At 31.3% G+C, this 23,714-nt stretch overlaps 1 protein-coding gene across 2 annotated transcripts in view; it reads left to right on the top strand.

Annotated features, from left to right (window-relative positions):
* Positions 1-14: 14 nt before the first annotated feature.
* LOC118204409 (protein HID1) overlaps positions 15-23,714 on the top strand; it is an 82,981-nt gene continuing 59,281 nt past the window's right edge. Inside the window, exons 1-3 of one of the 2 annotated variants that reach the window (XM_085818204.1) lie at positions 15-198; positions 9,821-10,034; positions 13,680-13,798. In XM_085818204.1, coding sequence (XP_085674330.1) covers positions 133-198; positions 9,821-10,034; positions 13,680-13,798 — 399 coding nt within the window. In that variant the 5' untranslated portion in view covers positions 15-132. The remainder of the gene's footprint in view (positions 199-9,820; positions 10,035-13,679; positions 13,799-23,714) is intronic. The other variant, XM_085818203.1, reaches the window with a different exon arrangement.

Genomic DNA, 23,714 nt, shown 5'->3' on the forward strand with positions numbered 1-23,714 from the left:
ATAATCGATTAATTGAGAAAACGAAACAACTACAATATGGCAAATGTCTGCTGCACTTCTGATAGTCAAAGAACATATTTTAGCTTCTCTTAGTCACTGTACTTGATCTACTGCTTCGAAAAACGTGCGGTCATGGGGAATACTGATACAAAATTGAATTTTCGAAAAGCAGTAATCCAGTTAACAACAAAAACTCAGGTATCTTAAAAATTACTTTTTTGCGCTTCTCCATATCAAAATATGTTTGTGAAAAAGTCTTTCATCCAGTAAGAACAATTTTAAACATGCTTTCAAGCATAAAGCAAATTTTATGTATAGCAGAAAGCTTTATTGTATTTAGGGTAATTTTCTTTTTCGATGTCATGTCTTGTAACTTCATTTTTTTTTCACTCCTTTGAAATCTACTTTTATGACATTTTATTTTAAATATAATTGTTTAAAATAAAAAGAAAGTACTGTAAATATAATCGAAAAATTTGTTACTATTTCTTTTTGAGTTTCCTTATTCATAAGAAATTATTTTAAAATATCAAAAAAGCTAGTGAAGGCTGATATCATGATAAAACGAATTTCTGCTTCTTCAGTTTTATATCCTTATAATACTTTATATCCCCTTGTTTTTGAGTTTTCTTCACTTTAGCCTTCAAATTCATAAGAAATTATTTTAAAATACCAAAAATGCTTATGAATGCTGATATCATGATAAAACGAATTCCTGCTTCTTCAGTTTTGTATCCTTATAATCCTTTATATCCTATTTTTGTCAAATTTGTCTTATAGTTTAACTGCAAAGTAACTCTCTCAGTTAGAACTGCAGTCTGAAATTCGAACCCAGGGTTCTGATGGATAAGGACTGTCTAGTAAAATATCAGTTCTAAATTATATGGGTCAACCATCCCCAATTTGCAGTCATTCCTTATCACTACTTTTCTATAAAGATCTACTGTGCAAATGCTCAGTGTAAGCATTGTGAGTAATTCATTCAGAAATTATAATAGCAGAGTGATGAAAAGAGGAGGAAAACATAGGAAAGGAAATAGACTATTAAAGGATAAATGTATTTATACAAATGTTTCAGTACCTAGTAATTTATAGGAAAGTATTAAATGCTTAGAAGATAAATCATATAATACAAATTTTGTTGAACAATCAGAATTTTACAAACTGTTGTAATGCTAAAAAATGGGGCATAATGTGATAGAAGAGTTTGACATTTATGCTATGTACTATGATAAAGATCTCTATTATTTTGAAAATTCTGAAAATTGTAAGTATAAAAATCTTCATATAGCAATGAAATTTTTGTAAAATTTCTTGAAAGAGGTATCAGAAACTTCTATTTGCCTAAGTGAGATGGTATGGAAAACATAATCGTGTAGTATATTTTTACGAATAAATACGTTTACTAGGTATTAATCAATCAGCTCTGGATGATGAAGCAGTAGACCGTTGCCTATAAATGTTGCTAAAAATTGTTTAAGTGGTTATTGTTTTACAGAATGCAAGAGTAAATGGTACTTTTCCGTTTTGCCGGCGCAAGCGATAAAGTCGCCAATAATGGTACAACCGATGCGAAACGGAATATTCTCGCTGGTAACCTTTTATGCCTCATTTTCAAAACAAGTCGCAGCTTTTTCCTATCAGGTTGATTGTTTCTTTCAATACTGGCACATAATTTTATAGAATTTTTATCAGCTAGTTCAGTTTTATGTCTAAGGCCATTTTCGGTAATTAAATCAATTAGGATGCAATCATAGTGCTTACCCGAAGCCGAAACTATAGAAAAGGTAAAGGGTTAAATTCATTAATTCTAATGAGAATGCATTAGTGAAGTAAAGCACTGCAGTTTTACATAATTTCTGAGTAAGCTATTCGTACAATTGAAATATTTCTTGCATTTAAACTTGTGTTCCAAATTAAGATTTAACTTGAAATTAATGTAGAATGTAGATAATTACTGAGAGCATTAGATTTTTGTACAGTAGTTTACGTGAGATGAGATCGCTTGGGGTCACGTGATATGAACCGGCGAATCAGGATGTTGAACCATGAAAACATAGTAAATTCTTAAATTAATGTCTTTTTATAAATTTATTGTCTTTATTTATTGGCTTTTTATAAAATTTTAAGTGATATTAAAATGTTTATGCCTTCAAAAAAAGAATTCTTAGAACTAACATTTTTTTAATATTTTTTATGTGTATACTGTATGTTGGCCCCAATAAAGTCTGCTTGGCGAGATTTGCGCCGGCGAAACGGAAAAGTACCGAGTAAATTTTTTAGATATCAGATAAATTTATTTCTGTACTTAAGTGACCACATTTTCATTGAGACAAAGCGGGACAAATGGAACGAAAGGAGAATTGTAATTTAGTTATGAAAGCAGACCAATAATTTAAAAATATATTTTATTGTATATGTACGTGTCTATAAATATACAAAAATATATTTATTATTAACTATTGGTAACTATAAAAGTATTTGTAAAAAATAATAATTTGAATGTTATGTTTTTAAATAATTTAAAATTTTATTTAAAAAAAAGATTTTCTTTCATGGTTATATTTTTTATCCGAGTGAATACTTTGCAATAGATTCAGATCATTTATTAAAATGTGAAATTTCTTACATAAATTGGTCAAATTATATTTTACGCTTAATACAGATTTCAAAGTTTTAATGTTCAACTGCGTTTTTTCAATTGTCCATATTTTATTGATACTAGAAAAAACACGTTCTGTTGCTGTATTTGTTCCTAGAAGGAAGAGCGTGTGGTCTACGATATTCAAAATATTTTCATAAGGAATGTTTTATTATGTTTAAAATGTAGGAATAACTCGTCCATTTTTTGTCTGTTCCCACATTTGCAGACAACCAACATTTAATTTTTTTCATCAGTAACATATCTTTTTACCAATGACACCTCATCAAAAAGATCATGATCACAATTAATTTTTGGAAAATGGTTACTAATATATTAAAAAGATTTTCCCATATATTCCCATAAAATCTCCTTTTTTTAATGTCACCCAATGAAAATTTTTAATATCCTCGAACTGAACTGTTCGTTCTTCAAGATATTCCAAGCAGTTGTTATAAAAATTTCTGACTTCTTTCAGAAAATCAGGTCATTTAATGGCACCTTGTTCTTCCAACCTAGTGATGTCCTTCCGAATAACTAAAGGAACATAATCGTTATCAATTCTTTCTCACAATTTTGTTTTTAAATTATTGATTTCATTTGACACTTCCGTAATTAAAATTTTGTCCCCTTCAATAATTTTCACAGCACTTAAATAATATAGCTTAGTTATGGATGAACTGAAGCCAAATTTGTGATGTGTCTTTTTCAAAAAAGAGCTACAATATTCTTGGACATTTATCTTGTGATGAAAAGTATGATTTTAATAGTTCGTATATTTTTAAAATATTTTCTACAGTTGGTGAAAGAGATAGCCATCGTGTTTTGCTGTAATCAATAATTCTTTTATATTCGATTTCTACGCTTTCACAAAAATCCTTCAAACTGTCAACATGCGCAGTATATATATAAAAATATTAATAAATTTTTGCAATAATATTTTCAGCATACACTGGAAGAAAGTCAGATGCTGTTTGAATAGTATTGTGTAGAATGTGTGCTGCACAACCTACTCAAATAGTTTTTGGTTCAAATCATGGAGGTAAGAAGTTAGATGAAGTGGCCCTAAACCGGTTTTCCCATACCCTGCTTTGAAGCACTGGCGATCCCTTCTTTGGTGACCAAAACATTGGGTAATTTACCTTTGAGTTCAATGGGTTTTGTCATGATCGGATGTAAATATTTTGTAATTACGTCGTAAATATGCATATAAATGTGTATATTTTCTTTTTCTACAATACTTCAGAGGCCTAAGTATATAAAAAGAATACATTTTTAAACAACATTTCATTCTGAACGGAATTAAATGTCGTACTTTTCACAGAACAGTTTGCTCAGAATGGTTTAATTTGAAATATTTTCACAAATTTTCGTTAATTACATTAGAAAAAAAATTTAAGGTAATTTGATTTGATTCGGTTAAGGATTACAAAAATTAAGATCAAAGTTTATTGTATTATTAAAATTATGCATTATTTCCTTTCTGTTTATAAAGCTTCTTCCTAAAATACTTTCTCAAATATGATATGATTTTTTAGCTTCTGAGGCATCTTTTTAAATCAAAAATATAAGTCAATTTATAATTAATGCTCTATTCGGTCCATTTCAAATTACAGCACCTTTTAATTTAATAGCAAAATATTTTAAATAGTACTTAACTTTCTCTGAATATTTCTGGAAGGAAATAAAATAAGGATTATTTTTTAAATATTATTTAAAACTTGTACTTGACTTATATAAAGGGATATGTGACTGATAAGGGGAATAATTCTTTTAATTATACTTATTATATTTTTTACCCTTAATTTCAACAATACATATTCCAAATCTCTTATTTATTAGGTATGCATCTCATAGAAATTGCTTTACTACCTTTTAACAGATTGCTTTCCAGATGAACAATTCTTGTTTAAATAGTTTTATAACGTATTTGTCAACAGGATGTCAATTTATGTTTACAATTCAATGTTGAGGTTATTATATATTTAGATAATATTTATAATCATTATAAATTTAGGTGCATTTAATAATTAGATTTTTTCACAGTTATTTATGAATGAATAAATCCTTCATTTCAAATACATTTATAAATAATTAAATAAGTATTTACGTATTTTGTTAAAGGTAGATACATACTTTTTGGAAGCACATGCACCCATACATATTTCATGTTTTCATTTCCGGCATGTGGAAATCTTTAATTTCTGTGCATTCACTATATTTTTTGAGTAAAGTAATTTACACTAATTTTAAAAAGTACATGTTACAATAATACGTGGATGTGAAAAACAATTAATTTTATTTAAAACATTTTGGCGTTTGGAACATAAAATAAAAGTAGCGAATACTGTATTAAGGGTATCGAAATATGTATACAATTTTAAAGGTATGGTGAGGTATTTATCATTCTTTTCAGATTCTTTCAGATTTTAAGCATAACGATTTTGCTAAAATCTATATTTTTGTAGTTCAACAGCTTAGAATTTTATAAAACAAATTCATAATCAAAATTGCTGTTGTTAGTTATCAAAAAATAACCAAGATGTAATTTTTGCGTAAATGTCGCTAAACTATACAAATTGCTGTTATCCATCATACTAGGAATGTTTCTTTTATGCGGAAGTGTCCCATTTTTTAATTTGTATGGAACTGTTGTGTGTCGAAATACTATCAGAGCGCTGTGAAGCGAGCTTCTGAATGTAAACAAAAAACACCCCATCTGGTGACCGAAGCTTTGGAGCAGTGCTTCACTTCTAATGCCGGTTTGGCCACTCCTTCCTTTCTTACCTCCATGGTTCAAATGTTCGTTATGTTTCGTAAAAACGTAATTGATGCCTCTTTTAGATTTTCCACCAAAATTTGCGTTTGTCTTATCCTCAAAATAATTTTATTGTTCAAATTATTCTTTTTTAAAATAGTACTTATTGAATCAAAAAATATTTGTAAAGTTTCACCCAGTAATGAAACAAAATCTAATATTCTAATTTTAATTCCTGTTTCTGGATCAAGAAGTCTAACAATTATGGGAAATAATTTTAAATCTTTGTGTTTAGAAGCATCGCAATATATGGATATAAATGGGGATTTATCTAATTCTTTCTGCAATAGGGAAAACGAATATGGTGAAAAAACATTACAAATAATTGCTTAGGTTTTTGTCCGTGCACATGCAAATTTTTTGTCGAAAATGATTTGATCATTTGTGACATACAATCAATTGATCTGAAACTTTGATTGTGGTTTATGGTGTGGAAAGCAAATAGCCCTTCAGCTAATGTGGGCTGTTCCTCAAATAATGGTACATATTCCTTGGCTAGACGTAACGGCAATGATCGAACACCATTAAGTAAATCAAACTCGGTACATCACCTAATTTAGTTTAATCTGCATGCATTTTATGTTTTTTTATTTATGTATTTTTATTTCTTTATATTCACTGTAATAATTAATAAATAAAAGGTAATATATTTTTACAGTACATTTAAAATAAGAAATGCAGCTGTTTTCTAAAAAGCGGGACATTTTAAAAAATCGGTGGGATGCGGGACGATCCTTCAAAAAGCGGGACTGTTCCACCAAAATCAGGACGTGTGGTCACTTTATTGTATACACAAAATGTACGCTTTGTCCTATTTATCTCCATCTATAAAATGAAAACATCCCTAATTGAGTCTGATTATTCTAACACTTTCATATGAAAAGATAAATACAGTCAAAAGTCGTTAATTCGGACACCCGTAATCCGGACCTCAAAGCTACAAACTTTCTGCGCATATGTCGCTCTGACGCATGCACTAAGACTTCACGGCTGCGAATACGCATGTGTGCGTGCGCAAAATACGTTTACGAATGCGCGTTTAATGTATAACGGACGGTATAAGCTAAGCTAAAATTATCTAATTCAGTTAATGTTGCAGATTGCGTTGTTCCTTAATCTTCGAATTGGATTCGGCTTATTATTTTTTGCAGACTGTTAGAGCAATTTTATAAAAGTAAGCTTGAACTTTCAATTATGTCAAATAGAATTTCTGATATATATTTACTAATATGTAAAGGATCTACAAAGCGAAAGTATGTTTCGAAATCCATTAAACAAAAAATGGAATTGCTGCAAAAAATGGATAAAGAAAGGCATATCCTTTGTTTATCTAAAATTTGTTTATCTTTAACGCCGTGGCGCGGTGCACAATGAATTGGAAGTTGATCTGTCAGCACTATCCTTATTTTCAGGGCAGATGTTTTTATTTTATTTGGCTTATAATTCCTTACTAAATGTAGTATTTCATCTCAATGTACTCCATCTTTGATATGATTTAAATCAAATGCCTCGTCATTATAATTCGCTTCCGATAGCGAAGAAAGTAACAGAGGTTATTGAAAATGAAAAAATTTCGATTGACAAATTAGATCGTATTCTCGACACAGCAATTATAGGACTTGAACAGTGAAATTTGTAACTGAACAAGAAATTATGTCTGTTTATAGAATTAAAGAGAATGTATTATCACATAAAAAATGAAGCAACTTAAAAACTTACATTGAAAGAAATGTTTAATTAAGTAAACAAATAAATATTAACCTTTTTTTTTTTTTTTTTTTTTTTTTTTTTTTTGTAAATTTTGATACCCTTTAGATCATAATTGTTCTTTATTTCATAAATTACGGTTTCATATTTTTAATTTTATAATTTCTGCATGCCATCTTACCAGATTTAAACTGATGATCTATAATCCGGAATCGCCGAAGTCCCGACGAGTCCGGATGAACGACTTTTGACTGTAAATATGTTTTTTTTTAGATAAAAAATGACATTAGTCAGTTATTGTCCCAATCCTGATTTAATTCTTGACTACTTAAAATTATGATATCCAATTTGCATATGAAGTAAAATTTTTATTAAATGTATGTCTAAATGAACTCGTCATGCGGAAATTGAAGCATAATTTTTCATGATTTTTTTAGTAAGTGGGTTGATTTAAGGGTAAAAATTATCCCGTATGTTCACCTTCTTCCCAGGGAAAAAAAGAATCATATTTTACCTTAATCTATCTGTAATTTGTGATCTCTTTGGAGAGAAAGGTAAAATATATGGTATATGGGAGGGAAGTGTCAGCAAGTGAATTTGTATCTCTGTGTTTATCAGGTTATTCAAGAAGTATTTTTTTTTTTTTTGTTTGTTTTTGTTTTATAAGAAAAGTTTTCTTATAATACATAAATATTTTATTGAGTTATGTGTTGACCATTTTAATCTAGCACCATTTGCCATCTTTTTAATAGTAGCATGATTTCATGACCATAAAAGTTCTGATCTTTGTTTATAAAAAACTCATTTAAGTGATTTTTGAAATTCTGATTTGAAATAAATGTTTTGCCTTTTAGAAAATTTTGTAAAGATCACAACAAGTAATAATCCAAGAATATCAAGATCTAGCAAATATTGAGGATGTGATAATACATCCTATCCTAGCATTATCATGGTGAAACACTATAGGTTTTTCTATTTGATGGTATTACTCAGTTTGTGCAGTTCATCATAGATCACTTTCGAATCCATTGTGGAATTGTGGACTAGATGTTTAAAAAAAAAGAAAGAAAGAAAGAACACAACGCATGGCATTCAGCATTGTTGTAAACAATGGATTCTCATCAGCAGTCATGATTCACTTCAAAAATGGATCATTTCCCTGAAGTATGAGAAGCAAGTCACAGGTATCAATGTGAGGAAGAAATTTTGGTACTTTTCTGTTTCGCCACCGAAAATATTGCCAAGCAGACTTTATTGGCAACAACATACATTATACAAATGTTAGTTCTAAGAATTTTTTATTTTGAAGGCATAACCATTTTAATATCGTTTAAAATTATTGGAAAAAAGCCAATAAATAAAGACAATAAATTTGTAAAATATATTAATTTAAGAATTTACTATGCTTTCATGGTTCAACATCCTGATTCTCCTTTTCATATCATGTGGCCCCAAGTCTCATGTAAACTACAAAAATCTCTCTCTGTAATAATCTACGTTAATTTCAAGTCAAATCTTAATTTGGAATACAAGTTTAAATGCAAGAATTATTTCAATTCATACGAAAAGCTTACTCAGAAATTATGTAAATCTGCGGTGCTTTACTTCGGTAGTTCATTAGAATTGATGAATTTAACCCTTGATTTTGCCTTTTCTATATTTTCACCTCCGGGTGAGCAGTGTGATTGCATCCTAATTGACTTAATTACCGATAATGACCTTAGGGCATAAAATTGAACTATCTGGTAAAAATTCTATGTAATTGTATGCCAGTATTGAAAGAAACAATCAATCTGATCAGAAATGGCTGCGAGTTGTTTTGAAAATGTTGCGAAATGTTTGAACTACTTACAAAGTAGAAATGCGAATTGTGTGAACTACTTACAAAGTAGTTTATTTCTTTTGTTCTTGTGGAAATTTAGTGGCGATAGCTTTAATATTAGATTTAAAACAATTGTTCCTGTTAATGTTTTTGCAGCAAAAGGGTGTATTCCTGCAGAAATTTTACCACAATTTCTTCTACTCCCAGCAAATTCCACAAGTGCATATTTTAAAATTGAGTTTATGGTAAAAAAATATCATGATTTGGCTATGAAAATAAAATGCAACCTAAAGAATGCATGTGGAAATAGCAACATTGCTTGACTGAAGAATCGTTATGAATATGGTTGCCAGAGTCTGGCAGGTCCTGAAAATTTGGCGACTTTTACTAAAGTGGTTGCTGTAATATGTGAATAACAAGATTTTTAAACCTGATTTACACAAGACTTCATCATCATAAAATCATAAAAGTGATATTACATACTGAAATATTGTAATTCTCTGTGATAGATTTGTAAAACTTCCATTAAGCAGATAAAAAGTTTTTAACAAATTAAGCAGTTGTAAAAGGAAACTATTCTGTTATGAAAAATGTGTAACCTGTTTCTTTTCGAAGCATCTATGTAGGTTTGCTTTTTTGCGGAAAGAATTATTATAATTCTGTTGGTGCCTTTAGTTTTTGTTCCATTTAAATCAATAGCAGTGTTACTCATTTTTTAATTATTTGTTAATTTCATTTTAGTTGTTTTTATTACTTCTCTTAATTTAAAGTGTTTCTTCTGGGAATTACTGATTTAAATTATCAAACTGAAAAACTGATCATTTTATTCTAGCCGATTGAAGCTAAAGATGATGTTTTTTGGGATCAGTTTTGGTCAGAGAGTGTCCAAAGTGCTCAAGATGTTTTTACTCTTATTCCTGCTGCAGAGATTCGAGCTTTGCGAGAAGAGTCACCTTCAAATTTAGCTACTCTATGTTATAAAGCTGTTGAAAAATTAGTAGCAGCAGCTGATAGTTTATGTAATACACATGTACAGCAGCAGACAGGTAATATCTATTTTTCCCCCAAAAAATTTGTATTCTCTTTTATTTTACATTTGTATAGGAATGCATTTCAATTTTTTTGGGTGGTAATAATTATTTATTTTTTAACAATGTGTTTTCACGTATTTATTATTCCATTAATTATATTCAAACAGCTATCAAACTACTTTATAAACATATAAATTTCTATACATAATGATATTTTAGTTTTGTATTGTGTGTAAATGTTTTAAGATCTATGTAGTAGTTGGATTTCTTTCCATCAATAAGAACATTTTCAAATCCACCAGTGGCTGAGTGGTAAAATTACTGAATACTACTAATAGTTTGATCTGGGCATTTTGTGGTTTTCTCTATGTGTAATGCATATATGACCCAGTTTCCCTTAAAAAGTCTTCCACAAAGGCATCCCTCTCCCTCCAGATAGCCCTCCAGAGCCTTGTCATAAACCAAAAACCATAGAAACCATATAGAAGAATGTTTTAAGTATTTCAGTAAATAATAGTTTGTTTTGAAATTGTACATAAAAGTCCTAGATATATTGCTCATACTATAAATTTGACATTTGAATTAATGTTTTAAGAATTAAATGTATTAGGACCTTTAAATAAAAATTTATTGAACCATATGAAAGATATTTTTCACATGTGATGGTTTTTAATTGTAGTTTTATGGTCAAATTTCAAAACTGTTTTAAGTATTCTTGGACACTTGTATTTTTAAGATTTATTTGTGTGTATTTTATACTAAATATAACTTAAATACATAAACTTTAAATTTTTTCTTAATATATTATTTTTTCCTATTTTAAGCCTCACGTATTACAAAATAAATATAGTCAATGTAATCTTTGGAATAAAGTAGTTTATTCAAAAAGACTTAATCAGTAATTCACATAATAATTCAGACAATGGAAAGTTTTGTCATATTTTTTCTTTCCAATGAAAATACATCACAAGAATTTTTGTCTGCATTTGGAAATTATTACTTGTTTAGAAAACTTTGTTAACAATTCCGTATTTAATGCAAACATTGCAAGATGCTACAAACTAATGACAAGTTCCGTTAAAAACTTAATTATTCTTCATTTTAAAGATGGAAAAGATATTCAAAATATCCAGAAAAAATCCTTGATGTAAAATACTCAGCTATCTTTGATGCTATAAAATAATATAAAACTATGTGGAATAACTGAGAATGCACTGAAGTCTGGATCCCATTTTAAGCTAATACCGAAGATTTAGAGATTTATTCTACAAAAAAAAATAAACAAGGTCCCAAAAATTAGTGCTATGATATGTGCAGCAGATTTGAAGGAATGGTTTGCAACAAAATTTAACTATGATTTATTATTGGAAGAATCAGTAGAGGCCATGGATACAATAGGCAATCAGTAAGAAGGAAGTTCTTTGTCAACAAGAAATCAAGGAATATACGCATGCCATTCACAAAATCCATAGTAAGCCAAATTTTTATCATATCGGAACAATGCAATATTTACAGATGAATTAAATTTAATATATATGGACCTGATGCACAAATTACCATGTGACAAAAGCTAAGTGAAGACTTAAATCCGAATAACCTATTGCCTGCCGTTAAGCATGGGAAAATATATGGTTTGGGAATGTTTCATTGCCTCTGAAATGGGAGATTTAGTTTGTATTGGAAGTAATATAGATCAGAATAAATATATAAATATTCTTAGAAACCTTAAAGCATCTGCAAAGAAAGTAATATGCAAAATACATTTAAGTTCTATTAGAAGTTAAGCCAGTATCCTGGAGTTATTAAAACTCCTATGCATTTTCTGCACTGAAATCTTCTCAAACATATATGAAGTGAAATGGGAAAACTAATACGAAAACTTTTTTTTAAATTCTACTGATACCAAGGGATGAAACAAAATGGAAAATTCAGTATTTATGTATTATCCCAATGACCCTGAAAAAGGGCAGAGGTCCCACCAAAGTTGCCTCAGTTATTCCTGCAGAATTCTGAAATAACAGATGCCTCTGTATTTAATAAATGGTAATGAAAGGATATCCAACAAATAGTGAATGCCATGTTATTTTCATGTTTTATTATTAATTTTTAGAGAATTCCCTCCTCCCTTTTTTTTTTTTGACTAAACGCGTTTTGAATAACTTTTTTCAAAATTAGCAGGCTTAAAAAAATTATCGATAGTATATGTGAAAAGAAAAGAAAATCATTTTGCTAATATTTAGTAAATGATATCTGCAAATAAAATTGAAATGCAAGTTCACTGCACCAGTCATATGCTTCCCCATTATAGACAGGCTGGTATAGGCACCATAGATGTTGCAAGATAATTCTTCAAATGTATGTTGCCTCATATAGAAAAGCTTTTTTAATCATATAATAGGGACATGAATAAAAAGATATTGTTATGAATTTTCTCTCTATATAAATAATTTTAGTTAAATTATATGTGAAATTGTAGTAGGTTCTATATGTAATGTGAAGAATGAAAAATGTGAAGCTCTGCCATTAAGATTACAGGATCATCTAAGATTACAGGAGGAAGTCTATTTAACATTGAGGTAAATTGAGGGCTGTCTCACTGGTAAGGTATTGCAAAGCTGGCAATGGTTTTGGGGACTAATTTTTGTTCCCATAAGTCGCCAAACTTGACAACATTTTGGTCCAGTCCCTGTATAACTGTAATTGATTGTTATATATAATTGTAACCATATCAGCTCTTATATGTAACTTTATGTGCATTCCACTATTTTTGAGAAATGTAAGATATTAGAGATTTCTCGGTGATCATGTTAAAACTGTATAAGGCCAGACAGAGCATCAGTTTTCAATTTTTAATTCAGAACTTGGAATATTGAGATCTCCATGAGAGCATTGCATTGTGTTTAACATTTCTAGTAGTCTGTGCTTAGATACTGGGAAGAGCTGTATGAGTGTGTGGTGGAAAGTTCCAGAACTGTAAAGCGTTCCTGTTGATAAAATGAACTTTTCAAGCTATCATCAGTTCTGCATGCATTGATTCCATTATGAACCCTTATGCACACAACAATATTGTTCATGCTAGTTCTTTATTTCTTGTTTCTTATTCTATTTATGCTTGTTACTCTATTAAAATTAGATGTTTCATTCACTACCTCCTGGTTACAAATTTTAGAATTAGATTTTAATTTAGGTGTGACTTCCGCATAGTGCTTTATACATTCCTTTAAGTTTCAGAACATTTGAACTTGTTTGTGGTAAAACTCATTAGAGTTTATCTTTTTATGGAAAGAAATTCCATGGTCAGAGATTTTTTAAAGAAAAGTAGTCCTTATTCACAGTAAGGAAAGCATAAAAGCTTCTTATGGTTGTTGAATATATGCCTCTGCTTTTGGGGATGCCTGATCTTAAAAGAGAGAGTATATGTACTAGTTTTTGAAAGTTAATAATGATTTTGGGGTCTTTGAGATTGTGAATTGTATTTGACCACATGAATCTTTCCCTGTACACAGTTAACCCACTTAGCCATGGGGAATAGAAAAAAAAAAAATTTGATTTATTATAAAATTTGGTTATTGATTCTAGAATTTTGTATTATATTATTTACATCACAAGTGTATTTTTGTTTTAATCACCATCTTTGTTAAGCATTTGTTTTTCTTTCAGTTTTAAACTGTGTCAGACTTTTGACTAGAATTTTACCATACATTTTTGAAGAACCAGACTGGAGAGGATTTTTTTGGTCAAGTCTTCCTGGAAAGTCAGGTGATGAAACAGATAGTGAGGTGAGATTATTGAAGTGAATTAAACATTTTCCTAGGTATTATTATATAAAATTTTTGTTATAATTTTAATATAACTGTCTGATAAGCAGAATTTTATGCACTTTTTTTAAGTTAGCAAAAATTTGCACATTTTGTAACCTACAAATAGGTTTATCCCTAATCAAAAAGAAAGTTTTTGTTGATAATGCTTATATAATGCATGTATCATATTCTTTAAAATAAAGATGCTGACTAAATTTTAATAAGTTTGCTTTGCATTAATTTCAAGTTAAATAATTCTGTATAGAAATTCTGTTAAAATTAAGGTGCTAGGATATTAGCTGGTATCCATCAATATGCCAGTAATGCATCCATCAATCAATATGAAGTATCCATCAATATGCTACAATAGCATTTTTTGGTAATAAGGTACATAATTTGACATCAGCAGATCAATTAAATAGTGTTCCTTCTTGCAGTAGTGTTTGACAACTGCATTCCGAATCACATTAAACAGATTGTTCTTTGCATATGTCTCTGCATCCATATAACCCTACTTAATAAGAAAGCCACTTAACCTTTTGAGGCTGGTAGCAGTAAAAGCCTTGAAAGGACGGGGAATCTTGAACCAAATGCTTTCTCCCCTTTAAGACATCACCTGCTATTTGTAACAAAGATTCTTGCGTATATTTTAATGGATTCTCAGAAGGGTGCATTCATGTCACAAAAGGAATGGAAGTGTAGGGATTAGTGACCAGACTTCAAGATGCTTTTTGTCACTGAGAGAAAATTTCATATTACAGTTGTTCCGGATTGAAAATACTGGGAAATGTGTAAACCTCCGTTGAAGAAAATGCCATTTTTTATATTATAGGACCTTAGTTTCGTTTTTATAAAATTTTGATTTGAATTTTAAATTACACTGCAAAACTATGTGTCTTTACTAAGTGCGTACAATAATTATTTCTATCATATCTTTATATTAATGTTATGTCAAAAAAATATTTCAACTATTTGATTATTTCCTTGGACAATTTTAAATTTAACCAGTCTTCATCTCAGTCTTTTTTTTTTTTTTTTTTTTACTCTTAAATCTCCTTAAAATTTTTAATTTGTTTTGTTATATATTATCAAATAAAATTATATCTTTGAACTTTTTTTCCATGCAGGGAATAATTAAAAAAAAAACGCTTAAAGCTATTGAAATGATTAAAAATTAAAGTTCAGTGGAACTGTTAAAATTATGCTCTATAGGCGTAATGAAATTTTAATATTACATAATTGTTCAAAATCGGCTTGATAACATACTATTTAAGGAGGAAACTTTCAGCAAATTAGAATATAACTGGTTTAATTAAAAATAATTTTATTTTATTGTAGACTGTTAGTACTGCAGTGTCCAATTACATAAGTGCTACTAATTAAAATTCAGTTCTTTTCCAAAATTAATGCATAACAAAACAGATGCTCAAAAACTGTTTTTCAGAATATTTTAGTTTTAAAAATTTGAAGAAAAAAAAAAAAAAAAAGATTATTTAATCATGTACCATTTTATACTGTTTATTTAAAATTAGTAAGTGATATATTTCAAGTATTAACAATAAAATGAATTTAAGTCATTTAAAATGTCAAATTATTTAGTATGCAAACCCATAATTCAAAACGTAAATTCCATTTGTGTTTTTTTTTTTTTTTTTTTTTTCCCCATTTGTGTAAAACTAAATTTCCAGCCTCGCTAAGGGAATGTGTTCACTCGGGTATCAAAGTTTAGGTAATTTCTTAGTGCAAAGAGTTTTTCAAATTGAAGGGAAAATTTTTTGTTATGCATAGTGTCTGCAAAAACTGTGGGACAAAAGTTACATGATAATTAGTTGTTGTCTTCAATACTGTATTATGTTATTCTGTATTATGCTACATAATTTAGCAGATTAAGAGAAATTTCCAGATAATTTCAGGTGCTCGGTCAGCAAAATTCTCTCCTGTTTGAAATCCCATGTGAATTTTTCTATTTCCTCTATTGTTTAAACCAGTTCGTTTCAACTCCACACTGTCTTTGTAGCAGTTTTGATATCAACCATGGTGGCATATTTTATATGGTGGAATTTAAATTCTTTGCTATATTAACAAGTATCTTTACTTGTAATTACTCAAAAAATTTTCATTGTCAGGTCATGCGAAATCTATACTGACATAGTTGAATTAACTGTTTTTCTCCTTTTTATTGAAAATTTTGCAGTTATTCATTAGTTTCATTTACACCTCGGTCATTATGCTGTCGTATCGAAACTATTTTGTAACTGAGTGCCCAAGGTATGCCCCCCAGGAATTTGTCCTTGAACGTAGTTGCTGAGATATATGTCTAATGAATGACAAAGGCATTCAATCACTTAAAAGCTGAAGGTTCAGAAATTCAGTTGGGGGAACATGTTGTCTTAGAACAATGATTTGTACATTATTTGAGAGCTTTTACATCCTGTTTGTATTCTTGGAGCTCAACGGACAGTGAAATTTCACAAATGCTACTCTAATTTATTCTGAACATCTTACTTCAAAATTATTTGACCGTGAAATTGAGACACTGATATGGAGGTACCTTTTAAAATAACAGTACATCAGTACATCAGGAATCTAATGGCTAGAGATGACCTTTAAAACTGATTGACTACTTTTAGTGTATTTACGATTTCCAGGTTTCAGGCTGAAATTGTAAAACTACTGTTGTTTCTTTGACGCAAAATTTATATTTATGTTCTTGTGATATGTCTGAATAACAGTACCATGACAGTAAACTTCCGTGTGTGAAGGTCACTTCTGCATAAACAGATATATATGGAAATAAAGATAGACAGAACTGTTAAGAATGAACTGATAAGAATGTAAGAAAAAGTGCTTGTACATGTATACAAGTACATGGGAATTTATATTTGTTTATGGAAATGTATACCTACAATATCCATGTAGTATGTATGTCTGCATTGATATAATAATATAATATGGTGTATGTGCAGATATGCACATAAAGCGGAAAGCATGCGTACCCTTAAATGAGAATAACGTACACTCACGTTTGTGAAAATTGCAACACCATGAAGGACTTACGCGAGTGAGCTGAAATTTTCAGAAAATGCAAAGTAGCGCATGATATGCAAATGATTAGAATTGCAAATCTGTAGCGCATGTGTATGCTGAGCAGCGCCCTCTGGACGGCTGATGGATCCGAATAAATAGACGGCTGTAGCGAGGCGTGTATGGTTATCGGTGGTTATCTGCTAGTGGTAAACGTTAACTCAATCTGTACTTATGCCTCGTCGACGAAAGAGAGCGAGATTTGAACAACTTGATGCTAAAGCAAAGTTTAAAGTTTAAAGAAATTAAATATTTAGCAGTGGTAGCAATGATAGCTCTCTGAGTTATGTTGTGCAGACATTGAAGACAAGTAAAAGATTTTGAACTTAACCAATTTATTAACAATATAATAAAAAATAAAAACACATAAAATAAATTTCAACAATATTAGAGTATTAGGCAAAACATAACATAAGCATCATTCATCAAATATTTTTACCTGTACTCCAAAACACTGGCATTCTATACAAACAAATTTCATAAAAAAAAAATGAAAAAGTCCTAAATAGTGACTATGCCGCCTAAAAATAAAGCAGGCTACCCATTCCATAAGTCCATAATCAATGGTCAAGAAAACACCTGAAAAATTTAAATGTGAAACCACTTAAAACCGGCCTAACGCCGTTTGCACTTAATTCCACCCTCCTTGAAGAAACATGGACGCTGCCTACGGCAGTCACTCACAGGACAGCCCCCGGAACTGAAGAACTTCAATCTGGAACCATCATCTTGTGAACCGGAATCAAGGCATCCTTTCACCGGACTGCAGGCATCCTTTGGAAGGGGCTGGAAACCGCTCACACACCAGCCGGTAAACCAGGAACTAGAAGGCAGGTTGAGCCAGAGCGACGCGAGATACTTATAGCAGAAGTAGGAATGACGTCATCTCACGGCAACCAATCAGCTATCGGCACGAATCGGCTTTTCAGATGACGTAACATTGTTTCGTTTTTGCATCTCAATTAGGTTGAAACAGTCCGTTTTCAATGCAAACAGTGGCAGCAAGAAAAGAAGTAGAAGTAACTACTATGTTATATTAAAATAAGGACTAAACTAAATAAACATTTCAAGGAGGAGAGATGATGCAGTAAAAGGTTTAAAAATAAGCTATATTTTCCAGCAAATGCCCCCCACATCATCATCTCCGACCTGAAATAAAAACCGAATGCTAGTATCTTTACAAAATTCAAAACAAGAATAAATAAATATCACAATTTCATTCAGAAATTTTTAACAACATTTTTCTTTGGGAAAATCTTATCCCTTTATTCAAAAATTTTACCATAGCAAGAAAGTCCAACATGTTACAAAACAATACAAAGTCATATATATGATCATACGCTCAATACATTTACCCAGGGCCCTGGTCACTCATACAACATTCTACACTATACAATTTTACATTTACCTAATATCCATCATATATGACTTACAACATATTTTTCAAATTAACAAAACTCTTAATTTAAATACACATAAAAACAAATTTCATAAGAAAATTGTTCCACAAAATTTTACCAGATTATGCTTAGTCAGCGGTTTTGTCATGGGATCAGCCAGATTATCTTTACTTGGGACATATTTTAAATCAAAAATTTCCCTGTTCAATAGATCACGAATGAAAAATAGTTTCACATCTATATGTTTTGTCCTCGAGTTTTCAATGGGTGATTTTGTAAAACATATAGCAGCCATATTATCAGCAAACAATATTGGTCTCAAAACATAGTTACTTGCAATTTTAAACTGAATGCATTCATCCAAAATGTTTTTAAACCAAACTAATTCTCTTGCTGATTCAGTCATGGAGATAAATTCAGCCTCCATAGTAGATAAACTCACTCCCCTTTCTTTAAACGTACGCCAAGATACAGGTGATTCTCCCAACAAAGCTATTTGTCCACCAATAGACACCATATCATCCCTGCTTGAAGCAAAATCCGAATCTGAATATATATTGAGCTTCAGTTCCTTGCATACCAGCTTGAGTTTGTGCTGTCTGGTATTGGAAACGTACCCTAAAAGTTTAAGTAATCCTTTCCAGTGAAACTTACTAGGATTGCTTTGGAACTGAGAAAATATATTAACAGCATAAGCTATATCCGGACGAGTACGATTGCAAAGAAATGATAGACATCCCAAAACATTTCTATAAGGATAATTCATCATTTCAGTCGTTTCTTCTTGTGTACTGGGACTTTGAGACTTTGAGTATTTCACACCTTTAACTATTGGAAGGGAAGTAATTTGTATTTTAAAAGACTTAAATCGATTAACTATGTCTTCTATATATAATTGCTGATGAATTAAAACACTATTTTTCTCGTATTCAAATTCCACACCCAGAAGCTTTCTTGTTTTACCTAAAATTTTCAAATCAAAATGTGAACTCAGGACTTTTAATATCCTTTTGGCCTGAACTTCACTTTTCCCAAACACAACTATATCATCAACATAAACCAACTGAATGACAAAATCTTTAAAACGGTAGACACAATTACACCACTCAAACTAGATGAACCCTAGGTTACATTGTGTTCTATCCAACTCGTAGTACCATAATCGGCCACTCTGATGCAAACCATACAAGGCTCTATCTAATCGACACACAAAAGTTTCTTTATCTCGCTCTACAAAACCCTGTGGTTGGGACATGTAAATTTCCTCTGATAAAGGAGCGTAGAGATAGGCACTTTTCATGTCACGTATATTTGCCCATCCTAGGTGTGCAACTAAAAGGGAGAAAAAGAACCTTATTACTGAAAAATTGACTACAGGAGAGTAGGTTTTATCATAGGTATCGTATTTAATTTGCCGATAACCCTGAGCCACTAAACGAGCTTTAAAATGAACAATGTTTCCAAATTCGTCACGTTTAATGTTAAAAATCCACCTGCAACCTAGTGGAGTCTTGTCTTTAGGAAGTGGAACAAGATGCCATACCTTATGCTTTCGCATGTTGGCCATTTCCTCTTCCATTGCCTCTATCCATTTAAGCTTTTCTGTGGATTTCATTGCCTGGTTATAAGTGTTTGGAATTGAAACATCTAGTCAGCTATCTCGGGTATACGACGTTGAAGGAGTACCAGTTGGATCGATTTCACCACTATAAGTATTGCTTCCCTTGAAATCAAACAAGGTAGGATCATACTGAATATTATGTTCAGTGCAATACCTTTCTACATCATTTGGTGATCGTAGTCTTTGATTACACCCCCTCTCAAAATAATACACATCCGTACGAGTGCCGTCTGGCCTTGGAACAGGTTTACGAAGCCAAGTTACTTGTCTCAATGTAGATTGAGTGTCAGTGCCAATTGTAGAAGAAGGTACATTGGTATTGGTTCTCTCCTCTATTTCAGGAAAATAGCCAACTGAAGTATCAGTAGATTGGAACTCTACCCTTTCTTCAGATTCCAAATCAGGTAGGGTGCCCAGTGCAGCTCCACTGCCACTTTTCTGCATTCCAATCGACTCTTTAAAAGTAGCATTTAGGGTTTCTACTACCTTTTGCTCATTTTCCAACCAAATCTTGTACCCTTTTGTTCGTACACTGTACCCAATCAATCGGCCCTTTGTTGCCTTTGGATCGAGTTTAGAATTTCTTTTAGCCTTTGGAATTCCCACATAGGCAATCGTTCCAAATGCCTTAAGATGACGTACTGATGGTTTCCGCTTAGTGTATAATTCGAATGGGATTCTATCTTGGCCCTTATGACAAATTCTATTAAATGAATATGCAAAATACATTACTGCATCTGACCAAAATTCAGAACTCATTCCACTATCGTGTAAGATTGCACATACATTATTTAGAGCTGTTTGATTAAATCTCTCACAAACTCCATTCTGTTCTGGAGTATAGACATCTGTAAATTCGTGCTTTACACCATTTTTATTACATTATGACCTGAATTGATCATTATCATATTCTCGCCCATTGTCAGTCCTAAAGTATTTCAACTTAAGGTTCAAAGATCTTTCTGCACGTGCTATATGCCTTTCAAATACTTCAAACACCTGACTTTTCTCCACAATGGGCTACACTACCACATAACGAGAATATTCGTCAATAAAGGAAACAAAATAACGTTCACCATTCCTACCTGGAATGTTAATAGGTCCCCATACATCAGAGAAAACCCTTTCAAGCGGTCTCTTTACTTGAATACCTTCTAAAGGTCTATAGGAGATTCGTCTTTGCTTATTGATTTGGCAATGTTCACAAAACAAATTAGGTGAGTGCTTTAACACAGGAAGACCTCGAACTGAATGTCTCTTACTAGTCCTGACAATAGTATCATAATTTATATGACCAAACCGACCATGCCATAATTCACTGTTATTATTCTGAACTGCGGATGCCTCAAATTTTACAGATTTGCCCCCCTTTTTGATTATTTTCGGGAACACATGATAGTTACTACCTATCAACTTAGCCTTGTACAAAGTTGAATTCTCATCATCAGTAACTTTAATTTGCCCATTTTTACCATAAAATCTTGCTCCATTGATATCCACCCTAGGTCCAGATATTAAATTTCGTCTTAGTTCAGGTGAATATAACACATCTTTAAGCAAAATAACCGTATCCCCAGATTTCATTTTAACAGTACCCTTCCCATGAATTGGAAAAGTTACCCCATCAATAGCTACTAGCATATTCTCATTTTTCACAGGAGAAAAAGTATCAAACAATTCATGATTTTTACAAAAATGATGAGATGCAGCCGTATCAAAGATCCAACTATCATCATTTTCTTCCAAATTGTTAACATTGGCTTGAGCTATAAAATGGGACTGTGCATTGGAATTATTACTTTTACTCAACTTGGGTTTATTCGTACACTTAGAAGATGTTTTATTACTACTAGATACAGCTGAGGAAACAGAAGAAGCAGGTGAGGGTGATCTGGAAAAATTACCTCTCACTCTACAGTATTTTTTAATATGACCTGGACGGCCACATTTATAACACTTGAGCCCTTTAATCTGCTTAAATTTGGGTTCACAGTGAGTACTTTAAACTTCTATAGTCTTATTGGAGTTTTCCCTATCCATCTCTCTTAAATTAAGACACGTTTCCTCTGCTAGAATTTCAAGTTCAACATTTTTAAAAATGAACTTTTCATCTGGCCACCTCAAAATATTCTGAACTACTTGATCAAATTTATCTGGAAGGAACCTAAGAAACTGGAAACATATATATGAGTCTCTTACAGCCTGATTAATATCAGCTAACTGTTTAGTTACTCGTTTTAATCTAGAAGAAAAGAAACTAATACTTTCATTTGGCTCAATTTTGCAATTTAAGAACTCTGAAAACAGGGACATATGTCTTGACCTATAATCTGGCTGGAAATATTTGGCAAGCGTATTCCATGCCACTACTGGGTCATCAATTTCACATATCAAGTTTCTATATTCAGGACTTACATTCATATAAATTAACGATAATGCCAATCGACTTCTATTTTGAAAGTCGGCAATAATTTCTTTTGCAATACCCTTAACATCATCTAAATCAGGACTTTTCTCAACACCTTTGACCAAAAGCCATGCATTTTTTTCATTCAAGACAAATTTCATATCTTTGGACCATGTAAAATAATTACATGCATCAAGTTTAGCAATATTATGCATGACACTAACAGTAGCCATATTTGAATTTTAACAAAAATCGCCCCCCAATCTCTTAAGTCCTGAATTAACTTTAAACTTCAAAAGTCTGCACTAAAAATAACTCAGGAGCTACTGTGCCCATAACCAAAATGATGCTAAAGCAAAGTTTAAAGTTTAAAGAAATTAAATATTTAGCAGTGGTAGCAATGATAGCTCTCTGAGTTATGTTGTGCAGACATTGAAGACAAGTAAAAGATTTTGAACTTAACCAATTTATTAACAATATAATAAAAAAAATAAAAACACATAAAATAAATTTCAACAATATTAGAGTATTAGGCAAAACATAACATAATCATCATTCATCAAATATTTTTACCTGTACTCCAAAACACTGGCATTCTATACAAACAAATTTCATAAAAAAAAATGAAAAAGTCCTAAATAGTGACTATGCCGCCTAAAAATAAAGCAGGCTACCCATTCCATAAGTCCATAATCAATGGTCAAGAAAACACCTGAAAAATTTAAATGTGAAACCACTTAAAACCGGCCTAACGCCGTTTGCACTTAATTCCACCCTCCTTGAAGAAACATGGACGCTGCCTACGGCAGTCACTCACAGGACAGCCCCCGGAACTGAAGAACTTCAATCTGGAACCATCATCTTGTGAACCGGAATCAAGGCATCCTTTCACCGGACTGCAGGCATCCTTTGGAAGGGGCTGGAAACCGCTCACACACCAGCCGGTAAACCAGGAACTAGAAGGCAGGTTGAGCCAGAGCGATGCGAGATACTTATAGCAGAAGTAGGAATGACGTCATCTCACGGCAACCAATCAGCTATCGGCACGAATCGGCTTTTCAGATGACGTAACATTGTTTCGTTTTTGCATCTCAATTAGGTTGAAACAGTCCGTTTTCAATGCAAACAGTGGCAGCAAGAAAAGAAGTAGAAGTAACTACTATGTTATATTAAAATAAGGACTAAACTAAATAAACATTTCAAGGAGGAGAGATGATGCAGTAAAAGGTTTAAAAATAAGCTATATTTTCCAGCAAATGCCCCCCACATCATCATCTCCGACCTGAAATAAAAACCGAATGCTAGTATCTTTACAAAATTCAAAACAAGAATAAATAAATATCACAATTTCATTCAGAAATTTTTAACAACATTTTTCTTTGG

The sequence above is a fragment of the Stegodyphus dumicola genome, chromosome 6 (genome assembly GCF_044657685.1).
Source record: "Stegodyphus dumicola isolate Sdum_Otavi_A_Nest chromosome 6, ASM4465768v1".
Lineage (NCBI taxonomy): Eukaryota > Metazoa > Arthropoda > Arachnida > Araneae > Eresidae > Stegodyphus > Stegodyphus dumicola.